This window comes from Elgaria multicarinata, chromosome 5 (genome assembly GCF_023053635.1).
Source record: "Elgaria multicarinata webbii isolate HBS135686 ecotype San Diego chromosome 5, rElgMul1.1.pri, whole genome shotgun sequence".
NCBI lineage: Eukaryota > Metazoa > Chordata > Lepidosauria > Squamata > Anguidae > Elgaria > Elgaria multicarinata.
Genome location: NC_086175.1, coordinates 53,608,651 through 53,628,874, shown reverse-complemented (window position 1 = coordinate 53,628,874; position 20,224 = coordinate 53,608,651). Strand labels below are relative to the sequence as shown.

General features: G+C 39.4%; 1 protein-coding gene across 2 annotated transcripts in view; it reads right to left on the bottom strand.

Annotated features, from left to right (window-relative positions):
- SHROOM2 (shroom family member 2) overlaps nucleotides 1-20,224 on the bottom strand; it is a 153,886-nt gene that overhangs the window by 46,277 nt on the left and 87,385 nt on the right. For both annotated transcript variants that reach the window (XM_063126365.1, XM_063126366.1), the window contains exons 3-4: nucleotides 5,929-6,060; nucleotides 1,177-3,817 (exon numbers count right to left, since the gene is read on the bottom strand). In XM_063126365.1, the coding sequence (XP_062982435.1) occupies nucleotides 1,177-3,817; nucleotides 5,929-6,060 (2,773 nt within the window). The remainder of the gene's footprint in view (nucleotides 1-1,176; nucleotides 3,818-5,928; nucleotides 6,061-20,224) is intronic.

Below are 20,224 nucleotides of genomic sequence, written 5' to 3'. Positions count from 1 at the left end.
GTGAATGCTGTCATAAAGTGGCTGCCATGGGGAACTGGCCCATTCACGGAATAGCTGCTATTGGAGGTGTGGCCAGTCACAAAACACCCGTTTCTCAGAAGGGAAACTGTGAGTCTAAAAGAAATGTAACTTGCCTAAGAACCTTAGTACAAGGGAGAGGTGCAGTCTGACCTCTAAAACACTACACATTTGAACCCACAGCTTTCTGTTTCAACAGCCATTTTACAATGAGTCTGATGAGGTTCATAGATAAGTAACTTGGCCAAGAGAGTACAAAGAAGGGAGGGGCAGGGTTCCTGCCCCAAATGCCAAATCACAAAATACACATACAGAAATTCACAGAAGGCAAACTGGTGATTCTTAGAGAAGCGCACACACAGGCAAGGTACATACCATACAAAAAACAAACAAATCCCAGGTGAAACAACCATACCCACAGGGAAAACACCCACACACCCCAAACAAAAACACCACACCAAAAAAAACCCCTCAAACCCAGGCAAAACACCAATACACACATGTGTACACTAGAGATTTCATTCTGCCTTAAAACACATCATTATTTTATAGAGGCAGTTCACAAGTTTAGCAGGAAGTTATTGAATTATCCATGTGCGAGTCGATTTTCAACCTAGATCCAATCAATGTTCTCACCATACAGATTTGATTGTGTGAATCAACCCAACATCACAAGGAATACTGCAGGGAGTATATCTTTCATGAGGTAGTCACTTTCCAAACACAAATCCTGGAAGGGGAGCCCTAATCAAGAGACAACACCCACTTTCTTCAAAACACACACACACACACACACACACACACACACACATATGTGCAGGGTGATCCTAACTTCACTGGAGTAGCAACACTCTACAAATGCTGTACCTGAATTTTACACACACACACACACCCTTCATGGGACTAAAAGTATGAGGGAAAGGGTTTGGGGGGAGCAATTTTATCAGGGCACCAGATGGCAGAAAGAGTTAAATATTTTCCCACAAAATGAAGATCGGGTAGTCTAAACACGAATCTCCTGCATCACATGCATTTGGTCTTGCGGCTGTCAGTCAAGTAGATATCTCTGCATTAATCTTTTAGGCTAAGAGCCTTGACCTCTACTCAATATGCTTTCTTTTTAGATATTTTTAAGATAGGAATAAAGGTGCCCCTTACCTGTTTGTAGAAATCAGTAGAAGGAGATGACCTGGACCGTTCATGTTTATACTGAGATTTCTCAAGCTGCTCATGGCCAGCATCAAGGATGTTATCAGCTGAATGGTATCTTCCTGAACTCCGAGTCTCTAAAGGCTTCCTCTGTTCTTTCCAAGATGCTTGGTATTCTGCAAAGGTCTCTAACCTCTGAGATTGTCCAGATTTTGCTTTGTGGCCACTGTAATGGATACTTTCTTTGGATCTGTCATAAGCACCAAGCATATTCTCAACTCCAAAAGAAGCTGACCGCATCCTCCTTTCACACCACGACCCCTCAGTCTCACCTTCATGAGAATTTCTATGAGGAGTGGGAGGCTGTGCTTCTGGCCGACCATAGGGCACATGTCTCTGTGAGGACTTTTGCTGGGAAGGCTTACTAGTTTCTTCAAAGAACTTCCACCTATCTGCAAAAGAACTCAAGGTTATGTCAGAAATGGTCGGACGACGGTGTGGGCGGTAGCCATCTTCTGACACACCCACTTCATTTATTTTCTCAGGCTCAGAATAAGATTTCAATTTTTGTTCTGCTGTGAACCTCTTTCTACCTCCAATGCGGGAAACGTGATGAGCGTGACTCCCGGATGAACTCTGTTTAGAAGACTGCCGAGCCTCAAGGAATCCTGACTCACCTTCAGAAACAAAAGCCAATGGGGAAGAGTTATAACTGTTTGCCTTCTGGTCTGGAAGATAACCTGCAGAACTGGCTTCCAAGTCTCGGCGATGGAAAGAAGTGGCCTTCAAGACTCTGGCCTGGGCCTCTTTCAAATTATCTTTGTACACATTAGTAAAAGAACTTTCTGAAGAGGAGTTTATCTTTTCTGCAGAATCAGGCTTCCAGTTCTCAGCATACTCTTCTGTCTCAGTTGACCCTGCTAAGGTGGCTGTGCTTTTGCTTTTCTGCAGCTTTGCTCTCTTCATCTGAATCTCATTTCTCAGTGTGGTAGCAAAGCGGTCACTCCTTCGTGCATTTTTGCTCAGGTGAGCATCAAATCCAAGCTGCTTATTAATCCCAGGTTCGGTGGCAATGTCAACTTGGCTTTTCCCTTCCTGGGCTAAAGAGTGCAACATTGGGGTCTTCTGAGGAGAAATTTTGTAGCTCTCTTCTTGAGTCCACTTGAAATCTTTTGGGGCACTTTTACTGTTAGGGATTACGACACCTATCCGCCCACATTCGTGCTCATGGTAACTATTGTGATTCGCCTCAAAGTTCTTGCTCTGCACTCTTTTTTCAGGATAACTTATTTTTCTGGTATCTTCCATTACAACACCCCTAATATCCTCTCCTTTATTCAGTACATGCTGACCTCTCTTTTCACATACGTCCAGAGAAGACTCAATAGGTTGCTGAGGTAGATAGTATTTGGGACTTTGGCTCATGGTGGCTATGGCAGGATTCTCATGTGGTCCAGAAGAGGCATGATTCCCTATTTCTGGAGTCTGACATTCATCTTTGAGCTGTAGTGGTCTTGAGTTTCCCTGAGCAGGCTGCTTCACTGTCACACAGTAATAGTGACTTAGTGCAGTGTTGTCCATTTTCTCCTCAGAACTCATGTCGGAAGAAGCAGTGGTAGTACTCTCAAATGTCCTGGTTTGGTTTGGATGACAGCTGTGTTTGTCAGTAGGCCTTTCCTGAATGCCAGCATAAGTGGAGAGCTGCCGCTGCTCTTTAGGTGATGCAGAGACTTTTGCATTGTGGAAGAAAGTGCTTTCATCACTGTACTGGCGCTGATGCCCATAAGCAGACTGTGCAAACCGAATGTCAGTACTGGACAGAGACAAATGCAGCCTGTTGATGTTTCCCACGTTATTGTTTACCCCATCACCTGCAGAAGACAAACCATAATCCAGACTGAAATCAGATCTATACGTTGGATTGCTAACCTGCCTCCCGTCCGAGGCCCTCTCAATTGCCTTAGCAGCTCGCTTTTGTTGCTCTGCACTTTCAGCGCTCCAGTCATTCTTGGCTTGTGGTCTATGCAGGAGTTCAAAGTGCTGGGTGCTCTGAATACCCTCTGAATACAGAGGAGTGTGGGCTCTCTCGTGGCCTTTGGTGGCAGCAAAACTATCACTACGGAGAGGAGGTAGAGGTGGGGGAGGGGACGGTGATTTTTTCTTCTCTGGGACATACCACACAGGTACAAAACTTGATCTTCCAGACCCAGTATACATTGAATCAGAATGATCGTCCAGTCGAGGGATCCGGTTGTTTTCATTCTGTGGTGGAGCTGGAAGGCAGCTAGGTTTCTCCTCTAATTTTCCATTATCAGTTAGGAATGAGGCAGGCTTGCTATTCCCCTGTTTTGGAGTTTCCCAGTGACCCACTTTGTATACCACATTCTCTGTCGAGACGGCATCTACACTGGACAGCGTGTGGTCTGGCGTACTAGAACTGGTTGAAAAAGAGCCATAGGCAGAATCCCTTTTGCTGGGATTCCCCAGGTGGTCAATGCTGCTGTTGGACTTTGCAGAGGAAATCTGTCCGTACTGATACGTTTGGGGTGTGTGATCCCAGCTGTCCATGCTTCCAGCAGAGCTGAACTGGTCTGAGGTACGATGTAGATTTGACTGATCCCATGAGTTTGAAAGATCATGAGAAGAGGAGCTGTAGAAAAAAAAAGAAAGGCTTTAATCAATATAGGTACACACACACACACTTGCTGCAAACAATATATTTAAGCAGAAACTTAGATAATATGAAACCATCAATATTATAAAATCAAACTATAATTTACAAGTTGTGAATACTACTAACTGTGTAGTTACGAAGAGAGGTGAACCACCCAGAGAGCTTCGGCTATTGGGCGGTATAAAAATGTCATAAATAAAATATTTTATTTTATAAATAAATAAAAGATGCAAGGTGAATACAATCACTGGAGGAAAAGTATCTTCAGGTGAGCCCACAGTAGTATCTCTCAGTTATCTGCATGGCATATGAGGCCAAAAGAACGTCTGATGGATAGTCCCCATCAGTCCCATTGTCCCAAGACCTAAGCTTTGATGTGGGCGTAGTATACTCTCATGCCTCACTGTACACTGCTTTTCAGAGGAGCACTTCCCATAATGCAGCCTTCCCTAACCTGTTGTCCTCCATATGTGTTGGACTACAACTCCCATAATTCCTCCTCCCTCCCAATCCCCTTTCCTTTTGTGTCATTTTTTTTTTTAGATTGTAAGCCTGTGGGCAGGGACTGTCTTAAGAATTATTTTTGTAAGCCGCCTTGAGAGCCTCTTTTGGCTAAAGGTCAGGATATAAGTGCTATAATAAATAAATAAATAACCCCATGCCCACTGGGAATTATGGGAGTTATATTCCAACACATCTGGAGGGTGCCAGATGGGGAAGGCTGATCCAAAGCGTCAAACAGGGAGAAGTTCCCATGCAGACAAGGACCTCTGAGAGAATAATTGTGTGACTATCCTACTCCATAATACACTTCAACAAAGACATCAGAAGAAGGGTGTAAAATAGAAGTGTTCAAAAACCTATAATTAAGCAGAAAAGGAAATCATTCCTGGGGAGGAAAGGATCATTCTGTCAAAAATTTCTACATTACAAAGATATGACACAAAAAGTTGCAAAATAACAATGAAAGCAGATTTTAAAAGTTCAGAATTCTAGTGCCGACAAACAGTAAATAGTAGTACAATTTTGAAGGACGATTAATTATTTTTTTAAAAAATAAACATAGCATAATGCATGTAAGACCCTGTTCAGATGACACACTAAGCCGCAGTGGCTAAGCATTTTGAGCTAAATATTATGGCTTAGCATGTTGTGTGAACCATTCCTACCTAACCGTGGTGGCTACATAACCACCGTTTAAACACGCTCACGAACTATTTGCTGCAAAAGTGTTAGCGACCTAACCATGGCTTAGCGTGTCATCTGAACAGGCCCTATATTACCTAATACTCTATAGTAATTCTTGATTCAATTTTATACATTCCCACTAAATACTTTTTCCAAGTGCTTTATAAATTAGAAATTTACTTATCTGGAGATATATTGTACATGCAGCAGAAACCAAGAAGCAAAGGGAATTTCAAAACTGTTGCTAAAGGACTGCTTTTTGTGAGAGCTTGTAACCAGATCATGGTATACCAGGATGACAGAGAAAACATTTACCACCTGAACCAAGTTGCAACAACAGTTTTCAGGTAAGTAATAATTAAGGAGGGCGTTTCAATGATCAAAAAGATAACAACGTGCATTACCAATTTCTTATTTATTGCCGCTGAGCAAGCACAGATGTAATTCAAGAAAGTAAATATGTAACAGTTGTTTAGGCATATTCGGGAAAAGAATTTGTGTTACTTTGAAGGACCTGTTTTGAAATAGCAGATTCAGTTTTCCACCCTTTCTGTCAATTTACTGAAGAGAGAGTTCATTTGGTACAAATATCCACCGGATGCCTGAAGAAAGGCCTAGAGAACTGGGGGAGGGGAGGTGGGAACTGACAGCAAAACCTGCAGGTCTCATTTTTCAATCTATTTACATATCTGATTAATGGAAGACACTGCAGACGAATGGCTGTTGGGCACATAATATGCCAAGTGCTCTCATTATGCAACTCGCTTCATACCCCGAGACCAGCTTCAACTAAAACGTTGTGCATTGCTGGCAATTTAAAGATAAGAACAAAAGGAGGCAAGCAATTAATTTTCTTACCGTGGGAACTTGACGCATGTTCACTTTGAACAGGAACTCACCTTGCATGATACCGAGAGTGCCATGAAGCACAGACATTGGCGGAGGAGACCCGTGACGTGGCTGTCTCAGGCTGGCTCTCCGTGAATTTGGTCGCATGCCAGGAGTGAGGCCTGCAGGCCAGGTCGTTTTTTCTGGAACGAGAAAGGTAAAGCGGACACCTTTATTGCATCTATATTTTAGCCAAGTCACACAGAGCAAAAAAAACCCAATCGACCTCAAACCCAAGTTGCAAATGCAATAAGGCAACTTTTGTTACACAACAGTGTCTGCTGCTCTAACAAATCACTGTCGAAAAGAATCCAGTTTTTGTTTTAGAAAGTTACTCAAAATGCAAATCATGAGTCAATGACAGCAGACAAAGCCTGAAGTGCTGTTTGTTCTTTTCTTATTTATTTTTAAGCTGTCAATCAAATTTTTAAGTGCTTACTGGGGAAAAAATCCCTAAATCCTTCAAACAATTAAGCCTTCTACACATGCATGGAGCTCCAGAAAGGTGGAACTTTGAGTTTTATCAGGTTTTAGGCACTTCCCATTTTAAATCCCTAACAGAGTAGGTGTGGTGCAGTACCTACAGTATGAAACTGTGATCCAGATTACAACAGCCTACTCTTTAAAGGAGAAAACATAACATAACCACAACAACGAGGAGCACGTAAGATTTTTTTTTATTTGAAATTTTACTAAATATGCATTATAAGGGTTATATGTGTTATAAGAGTTACAAGGGTTTGTTGGCATAGCATAGAGAAAGAAGCTTTGAGGGCTTAGAATGGGTGTACAAGTGATAATATTAAATGGGCAAGTAGGCATACACACATAGAACACTGTATGAAGGGTTAGATGTTTTAGTTTAGATGAGGCCTGATGGGAAATGATTTAGAAATATGATTTGAGGTTGCTCAAAGATGTTACTCATGAAGACTTGCAATATGGTATTGCTCAAAATACATAGTCATAAGAACTTGTAACTAGGTGAAGGGTCCAGGCTGAAGGACAGGTGAGGTGGTGGTTGGAAAACTCCGTGTCCATAAGAATAGAGAAGTAAAGTAGACAGTTGACCACACGAAAAACAGAAGTAATGTTCAACTTAGAGGTAAAGAAATACGTCAGAAAAGGATTAAACATTCTGGGAAGAGGATGATCAAAATTTATGACATGGACCAATGGATTTAGCTATTTCAGAATAAATTAACATGTATTAGGAGGGACGTCTTTGAGAAGGATATTTCAGTCTGAACACAGAGGACAAAGATGTCTTCCCTTTCTCTCAGGCATGACAGAGTCCCTCTGTGGAGAAAAGCTCCTTTGCAGAGTCAGTATGAGAGGTGTTGTCATTGGGGGTGTGATTGTCTGTGTTTATCTTGTTTGTCTTGTTCTCCAGAAATCTGCCAGACTTGTGAATATGTTCTAATTTGCTTTGCTGATTGGAGGTTCGTGTGTCTGTTTGACTTTTCTTAAATTGTTTTAATAAATGTTTTAAAGCTATAAGAGTTTGATTTGGGTTCCAGTAGCTTCCTAATAAAGATGTATAGTTGAAGCTCCCCCCCCCCCAAAAAAAAAGCTATAAGAGTTTTATTGAGTTTGTGAGTCTGAGTGAAGTCAATCATTCTGGGTGTCTATTTCTGTCTCTTCCTTACACCTACTATAATAGGGAATTTAAAGAGTACTGTTGCAAGGTATTGCAAGGACTTACACTTCCAAGCAACCTATGTTCAGTACCTCTTAAAATGAAAGTCACCTGAAAAATCCCCTTACAGGGATCACCCCACATTCTTCCATTGTGTTGCATGGCCAGTTTTGCGGGTGAACTGACATACAAGTAGATCAGCTTAAAGCACACCATCAATCTAAGTCAGGGGTGTAGTGGAAGAAGAAAGTGACTAGGTTCAGACAACATGATAACCAACCATGTTTTAACTAGTCAATGGTAGGTTATTTAACCCATCTTGAGTTATCGTGTGGTGGGAGTTTTTTAACTGACAGTTGGTTATTTGTCTGAAATAACCAACATAAATAACCAACACTATGCAGTTGGCTATTTGAACCACCGTTGGTTATTCTGTTCTGTGGAGGGCATCATTGGTTATTTTCTTGGCCACTGCAAGGCGAGAGCAGTCAAAGTGGCGGCGGCTGCTCTAGTCCAGCTGGCAGGTTAGATTTTCAGCAGCAATGGCTAATGGGATACTAGTGGAGAACTGAGGGGGGTGAGAGGGCGGGGGATGAATGAGTCAACTAAAAGTCAGTTCAACGCTGATCCTAATCCACATCATAGTTGATTATTACCATGTTGTGTGGGGAGTACCCCCTAGATAAACAACTGTCAAGTTGATTATTACCCCACCGTTGACTACTGTGTTGTCCAAATGCAGCCTGTGAGTGAACATAGCTCTAGGACATTTTTCAGAGCAGGAGCAATGGCATCTATAGGAGTGACAAGATAATTGAGGGACCCTCCTTGTTTTGGCAAGGCTTTCAGGTTTTGCTATCGATTGTGACAGATTAGCTCAAATCCAAAAAGCATACAGGTAGTCAGAGGAGAAGGGAAATAATCAAGCAGAGACTGGTTATTCTTTTCCTTTTATTTGATGGAGCTCCTACTTCACACTAGCAGCTTAAATGGTGACATGTATTTGCAAGGTGGTTCGGATTTCTAATTAAAAGCTAAAAGATTGCATTTCAGCTGGCTGAAAAATCTTTCATTAAAACTAAGCAGGTTTTTTAAGTTGAAGCTATGCACTCAGAAGTAATCACTACTGAGTTCAATGGAGTTTACTCCCAGGTAACTATGCATAAGATTTCAGTCATACCACCCAAAAAGATGGTATGTTGCCATAGGACTTCATAATTGTTACAGAATTTCTTAGCCACAAAATTAAAATGAGGAATAGAATTAACAGAGCTGCCATGTTTTTCTCTCCCTCGATGTGTGGCTATGAAGGCTCTCATCTTGAACTCCTGCACTTCAAAATGTACCATTACACCACTGGTCTTAGCCTTTCCTGTCCAGTCCCTCATTTCCTACTGCCACCTCCTTATCCAGAAGCTCAGGAAAGTCATTAAAGTGCCCTGCAGCTGGCTGCTTGAGATAGAAGCATTGCTGCCTCCACCTAAGATGTCTGCAGTGACAGGTATCTGACGCGACCCATACTCCCCCATAGCTGACCCTTGAAGCACCCCCTTCTGTGCTAGTGGCAAAGAGGTAGCCCCACTAAGGGAAGGGGCCTACTGAGGACATGTTGGCCAAGGCCTTTCAAAGCTCTGGAACTGACACTATGTCACCTGTCTTAGGCACCTGTCTCTGGGATTCTGTTGGCCTTCCACAGCTGGAAGATGAAGCAGTGGTGGCAGCATGTAAGGGGGTGGGGGAAAGGAGGGACAAGACTGACAGACTTCTTGGTCACCTGACAGTTCTGTTGTGAAAGCTCTCACAGAGGGCTGAGAGAGCCCTCTTAGATGCTGCTCTTCAGGCTAGCTGTGATTCCCTTAGCCCATGTCCTATAAGGTACACAGCATCATAATCTGATTATGCTAAAGCAATAGTCTAGCCATTTTATCTAGCCATTTTAGCTAAACGGCTAGCTAAACAGCTAGACCTTGGAGACCCAACTGGTGTAGATGCTGGCTTCGTTTCGGTGCCAAGTTAAAACCTGACATTTTATCAAAGCTGTCGAGGGATAAATTTGCTTAAAGCTGCACAAAATCTGTTTTATTGTTTTAAATGTTTATTGGCATTAGAGCTTGTTAATGGTTTGATACGTTTTAGCCATGCAAATTATTTATTATTTTACACTGTTGGATTTGATTTTATCATGTCACTCTAAGATCCCACTAATGATATAGTGCAGGATACAAACGGTTTAATAAGGTTTTGCACAGCTCAGAGTGTACAACGGAGTGGGCTTCAGCAGAAGCTGTGTCAGGTTGAACAGCCTGTGTTGTCTTGCTTCTTTGCAAGAGCAATCCCATCTTCCAAACATCCCCAAATCTTACATGAGCTTCTCCCACAACGCTGCCTACTACATATCAATATAATTCCACAAGTCTAGTGACAACTATTGTGCCTCTCTCCACACTCAACTGACGTGCCATGTCATTCCCTAGCATAGAATGTGCATGCACACACATGAGGATTACTATGTTTACTTAGAAATGAGACCTACTGAGTGGGACTTACTATCTGCTAAGTGTGAATACAAAAGATCGAAGCCTTAGTCCAGTTTCACTATAAATGGGTAACTTTTATTTTGCTTGCTATAGTGATCTGACCTTAGTAAGTGACATAAGCAGAAGGTATTGTGTAAAGTGAGTGAAACATGAGGCTACAGAACAACAGTACAGTGTAGTGGTTAGTGTGTTGGACTAGGACTCAGGACATCTGGGTTCTAGACCCCACTTAGCTATGAAGTTCACTGGGTGACTTTGGGCAAATCACTGACTTTCAGCCTAATCCACCTCACAGGGTTGTTAGGAGGATCATGTAAGCTGCCTTAGGTTCTTTGCAAGACAAAAAAAAGGAAGATATACATATAATATTAAATAAATAAATAAGAAAACTACATGATAGACATTCCTAATGGAGAAATGAAGGTGGGAAGGGAGGATTTCAGAATGGATTCCTGGTTTACTGAAAAGAGGCATGGAGTTTTCCATCAGGAGAAGAAATAGGGAACCCTGTTTTCTGTGGAACTAATGCCATACCTCATGGAGCTTCTCAAGATCTTCGTAAGATAGCTCCTGGCCACATGAACATCATTTTCAGACGGCATTTTCTGTGTTACAATATCCACCACCACATTCATCTTCCTGAGCAGCCAGGCAAGCAGGGAAACACAGTAGAACAGGGATTTTCATACTTTTCCATAATGAGGCCCACCCCGAGTTAGAAATATTGATATGTGAATTGGCTGACAGCATTTGCTTTCACTCCCCATTATTGTGAGCAGGCATACCAAAGGGAAAGACAGAGAAATTGGTCATGCCAACCTGTAGAAAAAACTAGTGTAGCTTAAAGCTCACTAAAGAGAGAAATTTGCCCTAATACACTTGAAAACCACAGGATTAGAAACAAAGCAAAGCAGAAGAGAGAGATTTGGGTTTTTACTTCTCTCTGGAGATGCATTCTGGGATTTAAAAGAAAAAAACGTTGTACACATCTGAATAATATGGAAATACATCTAATTTTGTTAAGTACACTATTATATGTTATCAGGAAAAGGATTGGCGTAGGTTTATTGTATTATGCAAATAGTGAACACAACTTTTGCTCACTACAAACAGCCAAAATGTAGCATTAATTAGTTTTTTTTAATTGATCAGATTCCTTTGTTACTTTATTTTATATTTCTCACATTTAAGGCCACTATAAATAAGCTATCCAATACAGAAATTAATCCCAAATCTCTTGGTGCAAACAGAAAGAAGTCTGAAAAGAGAAAGAGCAAGGTATTAGCAAAGATCATATCGTACGATAGAAATATGTTGCAGGCAATAGTATCTCAAACTATTCTCCTATATTAATTCGGAGTTAATGACAACACCTGAACCAACAACCTAGAACGTATCTCTATCATTCACAGAAATAATAAGAACACGTGAAATATAATTTCTTCTAGTGTCCCAAAAAAACCAAACAAATCTGATGTATCTATTAAGTCTGTTGGGAGAAGGAAAAGGAAAGTTAAGATCTGAAAAAGAGAACAACGAAAGAAAATATTTCTGTGTACTTTTTATACCGAGTAGATCATACCAAAACCCCTATAATTTCACTGTAAGAGGTTTTCATTGATAACTGTTCCAGAGTGAATTCTATTTTTTTAGTATAATACCCAGCAGCATTCTATGACACAGAAAGCTAAATCCTCAGAACTGTTGAGTACATTTAAAGTGATTGTGACATCTATGTATGCGAGACCAACATCTGACATGACTCCCCTTTCCAAAAAACTGCAGCTTAATTTGCAAATTTTGAAACAACAAACAAGTATTACAAAATGGCAAATTGCCAAAACAGAACAACTGCAATATAAAATGTGCATCTGAAAAAGTACTAAGCCAGTGTAGCTTTGACTCAAAACCTAAACAGTTGTAAACATTTTTCGTAGTTCAGCCTATAACGAAAGATATAATTCCTTGAATTTAGTAACAATGTTTATGAGGAAAATCCAGCAAAAATTAGTCTACCTAAACTAAAGCCTAGTACCAAAGAGGGCAGCCTGGAAATGTAAGCGTAGTACTGAAGAGGCAAGCCTGACTTAAATACTGAGAAGAAGTAGAAGGAAGTTCATGAAAGGCAACTTCCCCATCTTCTCTTTTCTACATCCTTCCAAAGCTTTTGTAGAGGCTTGAATGACCCTTCTGAATTGCATGGGATGGAGTACCAGGGAATGTTGGGGGAGAAGGGAATTGTTCCAAAGCAGGCAGAGGCAGTTTGCACTAGTTCCACTTTGTTCAGATGGAAAGCATCTGCCTGATTTGGGGTGATTTCCCCTTTCCCCAGTATCACCTTATGCCCATCCCCCAAGCTGTTCATGCGATCCAAACCTCTGGAATGGCTTTTCGGGAAGCACAAAGGACGAAGAGGATGCTGTAAATCCCCTTCTGCAGGTTTCCTTGAAGTATGCACAAAAATGTGTATAATTCAAAAACTCTGCGCACAAAATTGCATAGGTCTGAAAACAAATGAGACCCCAAAATTGCATGCATGTACTGTATATATGTTCACAAAAATATGTACACATTTTAATATAGACTAAAAAAAAGCTATCTGGTGAGCTATCAGGATGGAACAAACTTTCCATTGGAAAAATTGAAATCAAACTCAACAAATTCACTCACCTTATCTACATATAATCATTTTTGGTGCGTGCGTGAAAATAGTCAATGTCTGTGATGTTTTGAACAAGAACATTAGACTTTATGCACTTTCATTGCAGTATGATATTTGTTGGATCTTTATGTTGTATTCAAACAGTCTTTTCATTGTACATCTGTGAATCATTTGGTATGTTTATATTCAAAAGTTTAAAAACACATATATGCATACATTGGAATGGAACCTAGATACCTAGCTTCATCTAATATGGGTCACATATAGCAGTGGTTTAAAGTTTTGCCAATATATTTACCAATTTCAACGTATTTGGTAACATTGCTGTTCTAATGTATTTAATCTCACAAAGCAGCCAGGTGTTACAATAGATATGCAAACAGCAATGGAAAAATTTAGAAATGTAAGCAGAATTTAGAAATAAAAGTACATAGTGACAAATGCAAGGAGAACGCAATTTCAAAATGACCCTTCTTTTATTGGGGGGGGGGGGAATTCTCACCCCTTTTAAAAATGACAGCAGTTACTTTCTGCCCACATTTAGAGTAAAATTCCTCCCTCTACTGGCCAGTTTAAACTCTTTCTTTTGTCAAATTGTCTGTGAAATTAGTCACCAAAATGCAAAAGAAAGAGAGAGAAAAGAAAAGAAGTGACACTTAAAGAAAGGAAAGAAATGATAATTGGTAAATAACGTAGCTAATGCAATGAGAAGTCTGAGAAGTATTTTTTACCAGAAGTGACCATTATATTGTTCTAATAATGCAAATACCAGCCTACCATAACACAGCATCAATATCACATATACGCACATACACACCTTATTATATGTTATTTAGGTTTTCCTTATATAAAGTAAGAAATTCTCCTACATATAATCTCTATTATTATGCAAGGGCAAATTCTACATTTTAAGTATGTATGTCCACAGTGTGCCGGTTCACATGTAATGCCATGTACGAGGGGAGCACAAGGAAATAGGTGGAAAAGAGAAAAGGGATCACACCTTCCTGATCAAGAACATTATTCTGAAGCAACCCATGTTTTTAGAGGCACAGGAAACAGGAAGTATTTTCTCAAGCTGGAAACAACAGCAGTATGAAAAGCATTCAGCAAAGATAGCTTCTGAAGATTTAGATGGGGCCTCTATGATCTAGGAGGGTTAGATAAATAATATTCTCATTGACTTACAATGAATACTGTCACAACATGATTTAGAGTGTAAATTTTAGATAAGTCAACAACCAGACAGATATCAAATTAGGGAGCAATCCCCTACACAATGTCTGTGGGGCGCGTACGATTTTTGAGTTTTCTGGCTCCAAGCTCCAAGCTCACTGATAGTGCTCCAAGCTGGAGTCAGGAAATTGCGCTCCCTGCCCCCGCTCCCTCACAGCCAAGGAGAAGTCAACTGGGGCGGCTGCCTCTCCATGCCTGTAAAAACGAGCATGGAGTGGGTGAAAAGAGGGCTGTCATGTCTAATCCTACTGCCCCTGTTTTGGGAGAAGGTGTTTCAGGTAATCAATCAGAATCAGAATCAGAACTAGAAGATGCAGCGCCAGACACCAGCCAGCCTGTACCAGTGGGGGAGGAAGCTCTCACAAGCAATTCCACATCTGAGAGTCAGCCCTCTCCAGAGCTTATCTCCTCAAGGCCAAATCCTACACACTCAGTGGGAAGTGAGGTTTCTTCCTGAGGAGAGCGTCCCGCTGCCAGAAGCTCAAACGCATGGGGCAGAAGGAAGTCGGTTCGATTACGCCAGAACCTGCCTCCGCACCAGGCTCTCTGAAGCTCCGGGAGTTTGGGAAGTGGCTTCCTACTCTTCTTAAGTGGACAATTGTCTTGCTTAGTTTGCATAGTTTTGCCTAGGGGGACGTTTCCAAGAGGTTAGACTCTCTTCAGGTAGAAGATACGTTTGTTGTTTAATAAAGGCTTTGTAGATTACTTAGCAAGTCTCATCATTTGCCTCCCATCGAAAGCAGGAGTTTTCTGAGAAACACAACAGGGGCATTCCCAGGAGTGGGGAGGGTACCACTGAAGATGCTTTAGACCGCTTCATATGTGACACGTGACCTCCCCCTCCCACTTTGAAACTCCCCAGGTAGACGCTCAAAATCGAGTGTCTAGCAACAACTGCAGGGCAGGAGGCGCATGGAGGAAGGAATCTCCTCCATCCGCCCTGCATTGGATACTCATAAATTTCCTTTTTTTTTTTTTTTTTTAATAATTTTTATTCATTTTCAACACTATATAAACATAGATAAACATTTCCAAAATATAACTGAAACTAACACAATAAGAAAAAAAAATACATCAAATATCTGCTGCATACATATTGAATAATTGTTGAGTACAAATATCAAAAACTATTACATATGCCTTATCACACTACAACATCTTCATTCTTAACATAAATGTGCACCCCCCACCTCGGGATCATTCTTGAGTCCAAAATCTAATCATTTCTTCTGCTGGTGGTTTCCCACTTCCCTTAGTAAACACGAACACTAGGAACTGTTTCCAGATTCCTTCGAACTCATTTATTTTAGTTACGCCTTTTCTCCACTTAATATTACATGTCAGTTTATCATTAATGGCTATGTCCCATACTACTTTATACCATTCCTCAATAGAATATTCCCCTTGGATCTTCCAGTTCCTAGCTATCATCAATCGTGCTGCAACCAACAAACTCGATATCAGCTCTATAGTTCCTTTTCCACACTTTATATCTTCAAATAGTGACAGCAATGCTATTTTTGGTGTTTGTTCTATTTTCATTCCCACTATTTCTTCAATTTCTGAAAACACCATCTTCCATAATCTTTGTACATATTTGCATTGCCACCACATATGTAAATACGTTCCTTTTTCCCCACATCCTCTCCAACAATTTGCTGAATGTTGATCACTTATCTTATTCAATCTAACCGGGGTTAGGTACCACCTCCATAAAATTTTAAAATAATTCTCCTTTATTCTTACTGATAAACTTCTCAACACTCTTTGTTTCCATAGTCCCTCCCAGCTCTGTCGCCCTATTTGTATCTTCAAATCTGATTCCCAAATCATTTTCTCTGTATTCTCTCTAAACTCCTTCTCTAACAATATTTTATATATTTCACTCATTAATCCTTTTGAAACTATACTACTTCCTTTTCCTTTCTCCTTACTTACTACTAATTCTTCAAACCTCGTCATCTTTCTGCACATTCTATTATCTTTAATCCACTTTTTATTCCATTGCTCTAATTGACCATATTCTAGCCAAGATAGCTTCTTCTCCTTTAACAAATTTTCCATATCTTCTCTTGTTTTAATATCTCTTACCCAATCCTTTAATTTTATTTTATTTTTCTCTTTTAATATTTTACATAATCTACCCTTTAGATCCTCTGGGAAATTCTTTAACATTATTATCGGTGCTAAGGGAGAGTTGCTCGGAAGCAGCTTCCCTTTAAATTTACTCCAAATTTCCCATTGAGTCCTCAGGAGTGGATTATCTATACTTCCAACCCACTTTCTTCCTCCATCTTTAAAAAAAACATTCTCCAGATTCATCTCTACCTTACTTATAATTTTTTCTTCCATCCAATATAAATCTCCTACTCCCATAATTGCTTCTACAACATGTCTTAATCTATTTGCTACGTAGTATAATTTTATGTTTGGGAGACCCATTCCCCCCTTTTTTTGGCTTAGGTACCAATTATTTTTATTCACTCTTGCTCTCTTTTCTCCATTACAATATTTATTAATAATATTTTGCCAACTTTTTATCTCGGTTTCTGATATTTTTATAGGTAACATCCTAAATACAAAATTAATTTTAGCTAATATCTTCATTTTTATCAAAGCTATTCTCCCAAACCAAGATAAATTTAATCTTTTATATTTTTCCAATTTCTCTAGTACCTCCTTCTTTAACCTCGTTAAATTTTCCCTTTCTAAATTCTCTAGATTTTTTGTAATTTTAATTCCCAAATATTTAATCTCGTTCTTAACTTTCAGTTCCATTCCCTTAAATTCCCAATCCTTTTCTTCCCTCTTAGTATAGTTAAACAACATCATCTCTGATTTAGACCAATTTATTTTTAACCCTGTAATTTCCTCAAATTCCCTCAACTGATATTTAATTCTTTCTAATTTTCTTAATGGATTCTTAATGGTCAATAAAGTATCATCCGCAAACATGTTTAGCTTTATTTCCCTTACCTCTCCAATTCCTTCTAATTCTTTATCCTCCCTTAGTGCCTTCGCCAAAACTTCCATAACCATTACAAAAAGGACCGGCGAGAGCGGACATCCTTGTCTTGTTCCTCTGGCTAGTCGTATCTTTTCAGTAAGTCCGTCATTTACCACCACTACCGCCGTATTTTGGGAATATAGCTGTTCTATTACATTTTTAAATTTATTTCCAAATCCCAATTTATCTATAATACTCTTTAGTGCCTGCCAGCTCACACAATCAAAAGCTTTAAAAATATCTAATGCCATAATACCTGCCTTAATATTTGCTTTTTTTATTACATTTATTACATTTAAAACTCTACCCACTAAATTATGCATATGTCTTCCTACCACAAACCCACATTGATCTGCTCCTATATATTCTGCCAAGAATTTATTTAATCGTTTGGCCATAATAGATGTAAAAATTTTAGCATCCTGATTTATTAAAGAAATAGGTCTATAAGAATCGGGATTAGTCAAATCTTTATCTGGTTTTGGGATCAGAATTATCACTGAATGTTCCCATGATTCAGGTATCTTCTCTCCTGATAATATCCTATTATAAAGTTCCATTAATTTTGGAACTAGACAATCTTTGAAGACCTTATAATATTCTGGACCCAAACCATCTGCTCCTGGTGATTTACCCACTTTTAACTTATCAATAACCTCTTCAACTTCTCTTTGAGTTATTACTGACTCCATTAACTCCTTATATTCTGATTTTATTTCCTTCTTTATAAACCTTCCAATATACTCCTCCACCTTTTCTTGTTGAATTTCTTTACCCTTGTACAATTCCTGATAAAATTCCTGAAAAATTTTTATTTTAGCTTTCATTGCATGACAATAATTCCCTCGGCTATCTTTCAACGTTTCTATCCCATTCCTCCCTTTTTCTTTTTGTGTGAGCTTGGCAAGCAACCTCGAGTTCTTATCACTGTTTTCAAAATATTCCCTTTTCATATACATTAAATTCTTTTGAATCTCTTCTATATTTAAATTTTCTAATTGTTTCTCCTTAGCTTGTATTTCCACTAATTTATATTTATCTTTACTTCGCCAATATCTTTCCTCCAAGTTTTTAATTTCTATCTCTAACTTTTCCTGTTCTGCACGTTGTTGTCTTTTTAAACTACATGTTTCTCTAATACAGATTCCTCTTGCTACAGCCTTCATGGTGTCCCAAATGACTGACCCAGCTGTTCCTCCTTTTTCATTAATTTCCCATGACTCCGACAGTTCCTTCCGAATTTTATCTACTATTTTATTGTATTTCAATATCTTTGTGTTCAACTTCCATCTATATGCCTCTTTATAATCTTTCTTAACTGTAAATTCCAAACTTAACAAGGCATGATCAGTTACTTTTATTACCCCCATTTCCATTTTACAAATCCTCGTTGCAAAGTCTTTTGAAACAAATATATGATCTATCCTGGAGTATGTATGATGAACTGGGGAAAAATATGAGAATCCAGGCCTATTCCCGTTAAGTAAGCGCCACGAATCTAAATAATCATTTTCTTTTACTAATTTATTCAATATAGTCATATTGTTTCTCTTTTCAACATTAGTGGGATTTGACCTGTCTCTTTTATTATCCATAACCATATTAAAATCCCCAGCTAATATAACATACCCCTCCTTAAATTCTTCTATTTCTTTAAACAACTTTATAAAAAACTCTCTATGCCTCTCATTTGGGGCATAAACATTAATCAAAGTATAGACCTTTCCCTCAATTTTACCTTTTAACATAAGATATCTACCCTTATCATCCTTTTTTACCTCTTCTAATGTAAACCCACTTTTTTTTGAAATCAAAGTGGCCACTCCATTTTTTTTTGATGTCCCTAATGACTTTTCATAATAGGCTAGCCACTTTAATTTTATCATATTCGAATTCTCGGAGCCTTGGTGTGTCTCTTGGATCATTATAATATCTGATCCCTCTTTATTAAGCATTTGTTCTATTCTCTTCCTTTTCACGACTGCCCCTAAACCTTTAACATTGAGTGTTGATACCTTTATCTTTTTATCCATAATCACCCTTTTGAAATCTCTTCCGATCCCTTGTGCTCAGCAGTTCAAACTTGCTTACATAAAAACACAAACTCCATACATAAAACCCCCACCCTCCTACCCCAATCCCTCCTCCCCTACCTTCCCCCCCTCCCCACCCCCCCACTCTAATCCCCCCCCCATATCCCCGTGAGTCTAGTACTCCAGCCATCTACTTTAAAGGGGGAGGGGGGAGGCAGTGCTGTGCCTGGCCGGCAGGTTTCTATGTTAACATATTTATTTGCAATTATCTCCAAACATAAATAACAATTCTCTTACTCTCCAGATGTCCCAGCCTCATTCCCTCCCCCACCCACTCCAGCCCCATCTGCTTCCCCATCCAGACCCAGCCTCTTCAGCAAATCTTTACCTAGATCCAATGAGGTTACTCTGTGTTCCCTCCTCCCATATGTAAATCTTAAAAAAACCGGGTAACCCCATGCATAAGGAATTTCATTCTTCATTAATGTTTCCATTATTAGTTTAAGACTACGTCTCCAATTTAATGTACGTTGAGAAAGATCATTGTAAATTTACACTGGTTTGCCTTTATATTATATCTGATTCTTAAATCTCAATTCTTTCATAATTTGCTCTTTTTTATAATAATTACCAAATTTCACCAAAATGTCTCTTGCCCCTTTGTGGTTTTGCCCCCCCACACGATGGACTCGATCCGGATCCAATCCGTCTATTGATATATCAGGCATCAGCTCCTTGAACCAGTTCACGACGATTTCTCTAAGATCTTCTCCCTGCGACTCCTTTAGCTGCTTTATTCAAAAAGTAGATCTACTAGATTAATCTTCCGAGGCAATCGATCACAGTACCCATTCTTTAAATTGTATATTAGTTGATTTCTCAATAGCCTCTTATTCCTTCTGGTCCAAGTCCGCTTTAGCCTCTATCTTTTTGATCTTATCCGAATTTTCCACCTTTTTATCTGCTAAATACACAATTAATGTCTAAATTCACTCATATGCTGATCCATTTTTTTAAAATATAACAATGTTATTTTCAGCTATAATGGGCCTGATCTCCATCAACGAGGGAGGGTTACTACCACTTTCTCCTCCTTCAGTCATATTTTTCCTTTATTTGGTATTGTATCCAAAGGGACTGGGTCTTTATCTTCCTCCTCTTGCTCAACTCCAGGGGCTGTCCTTTCCAGGAGG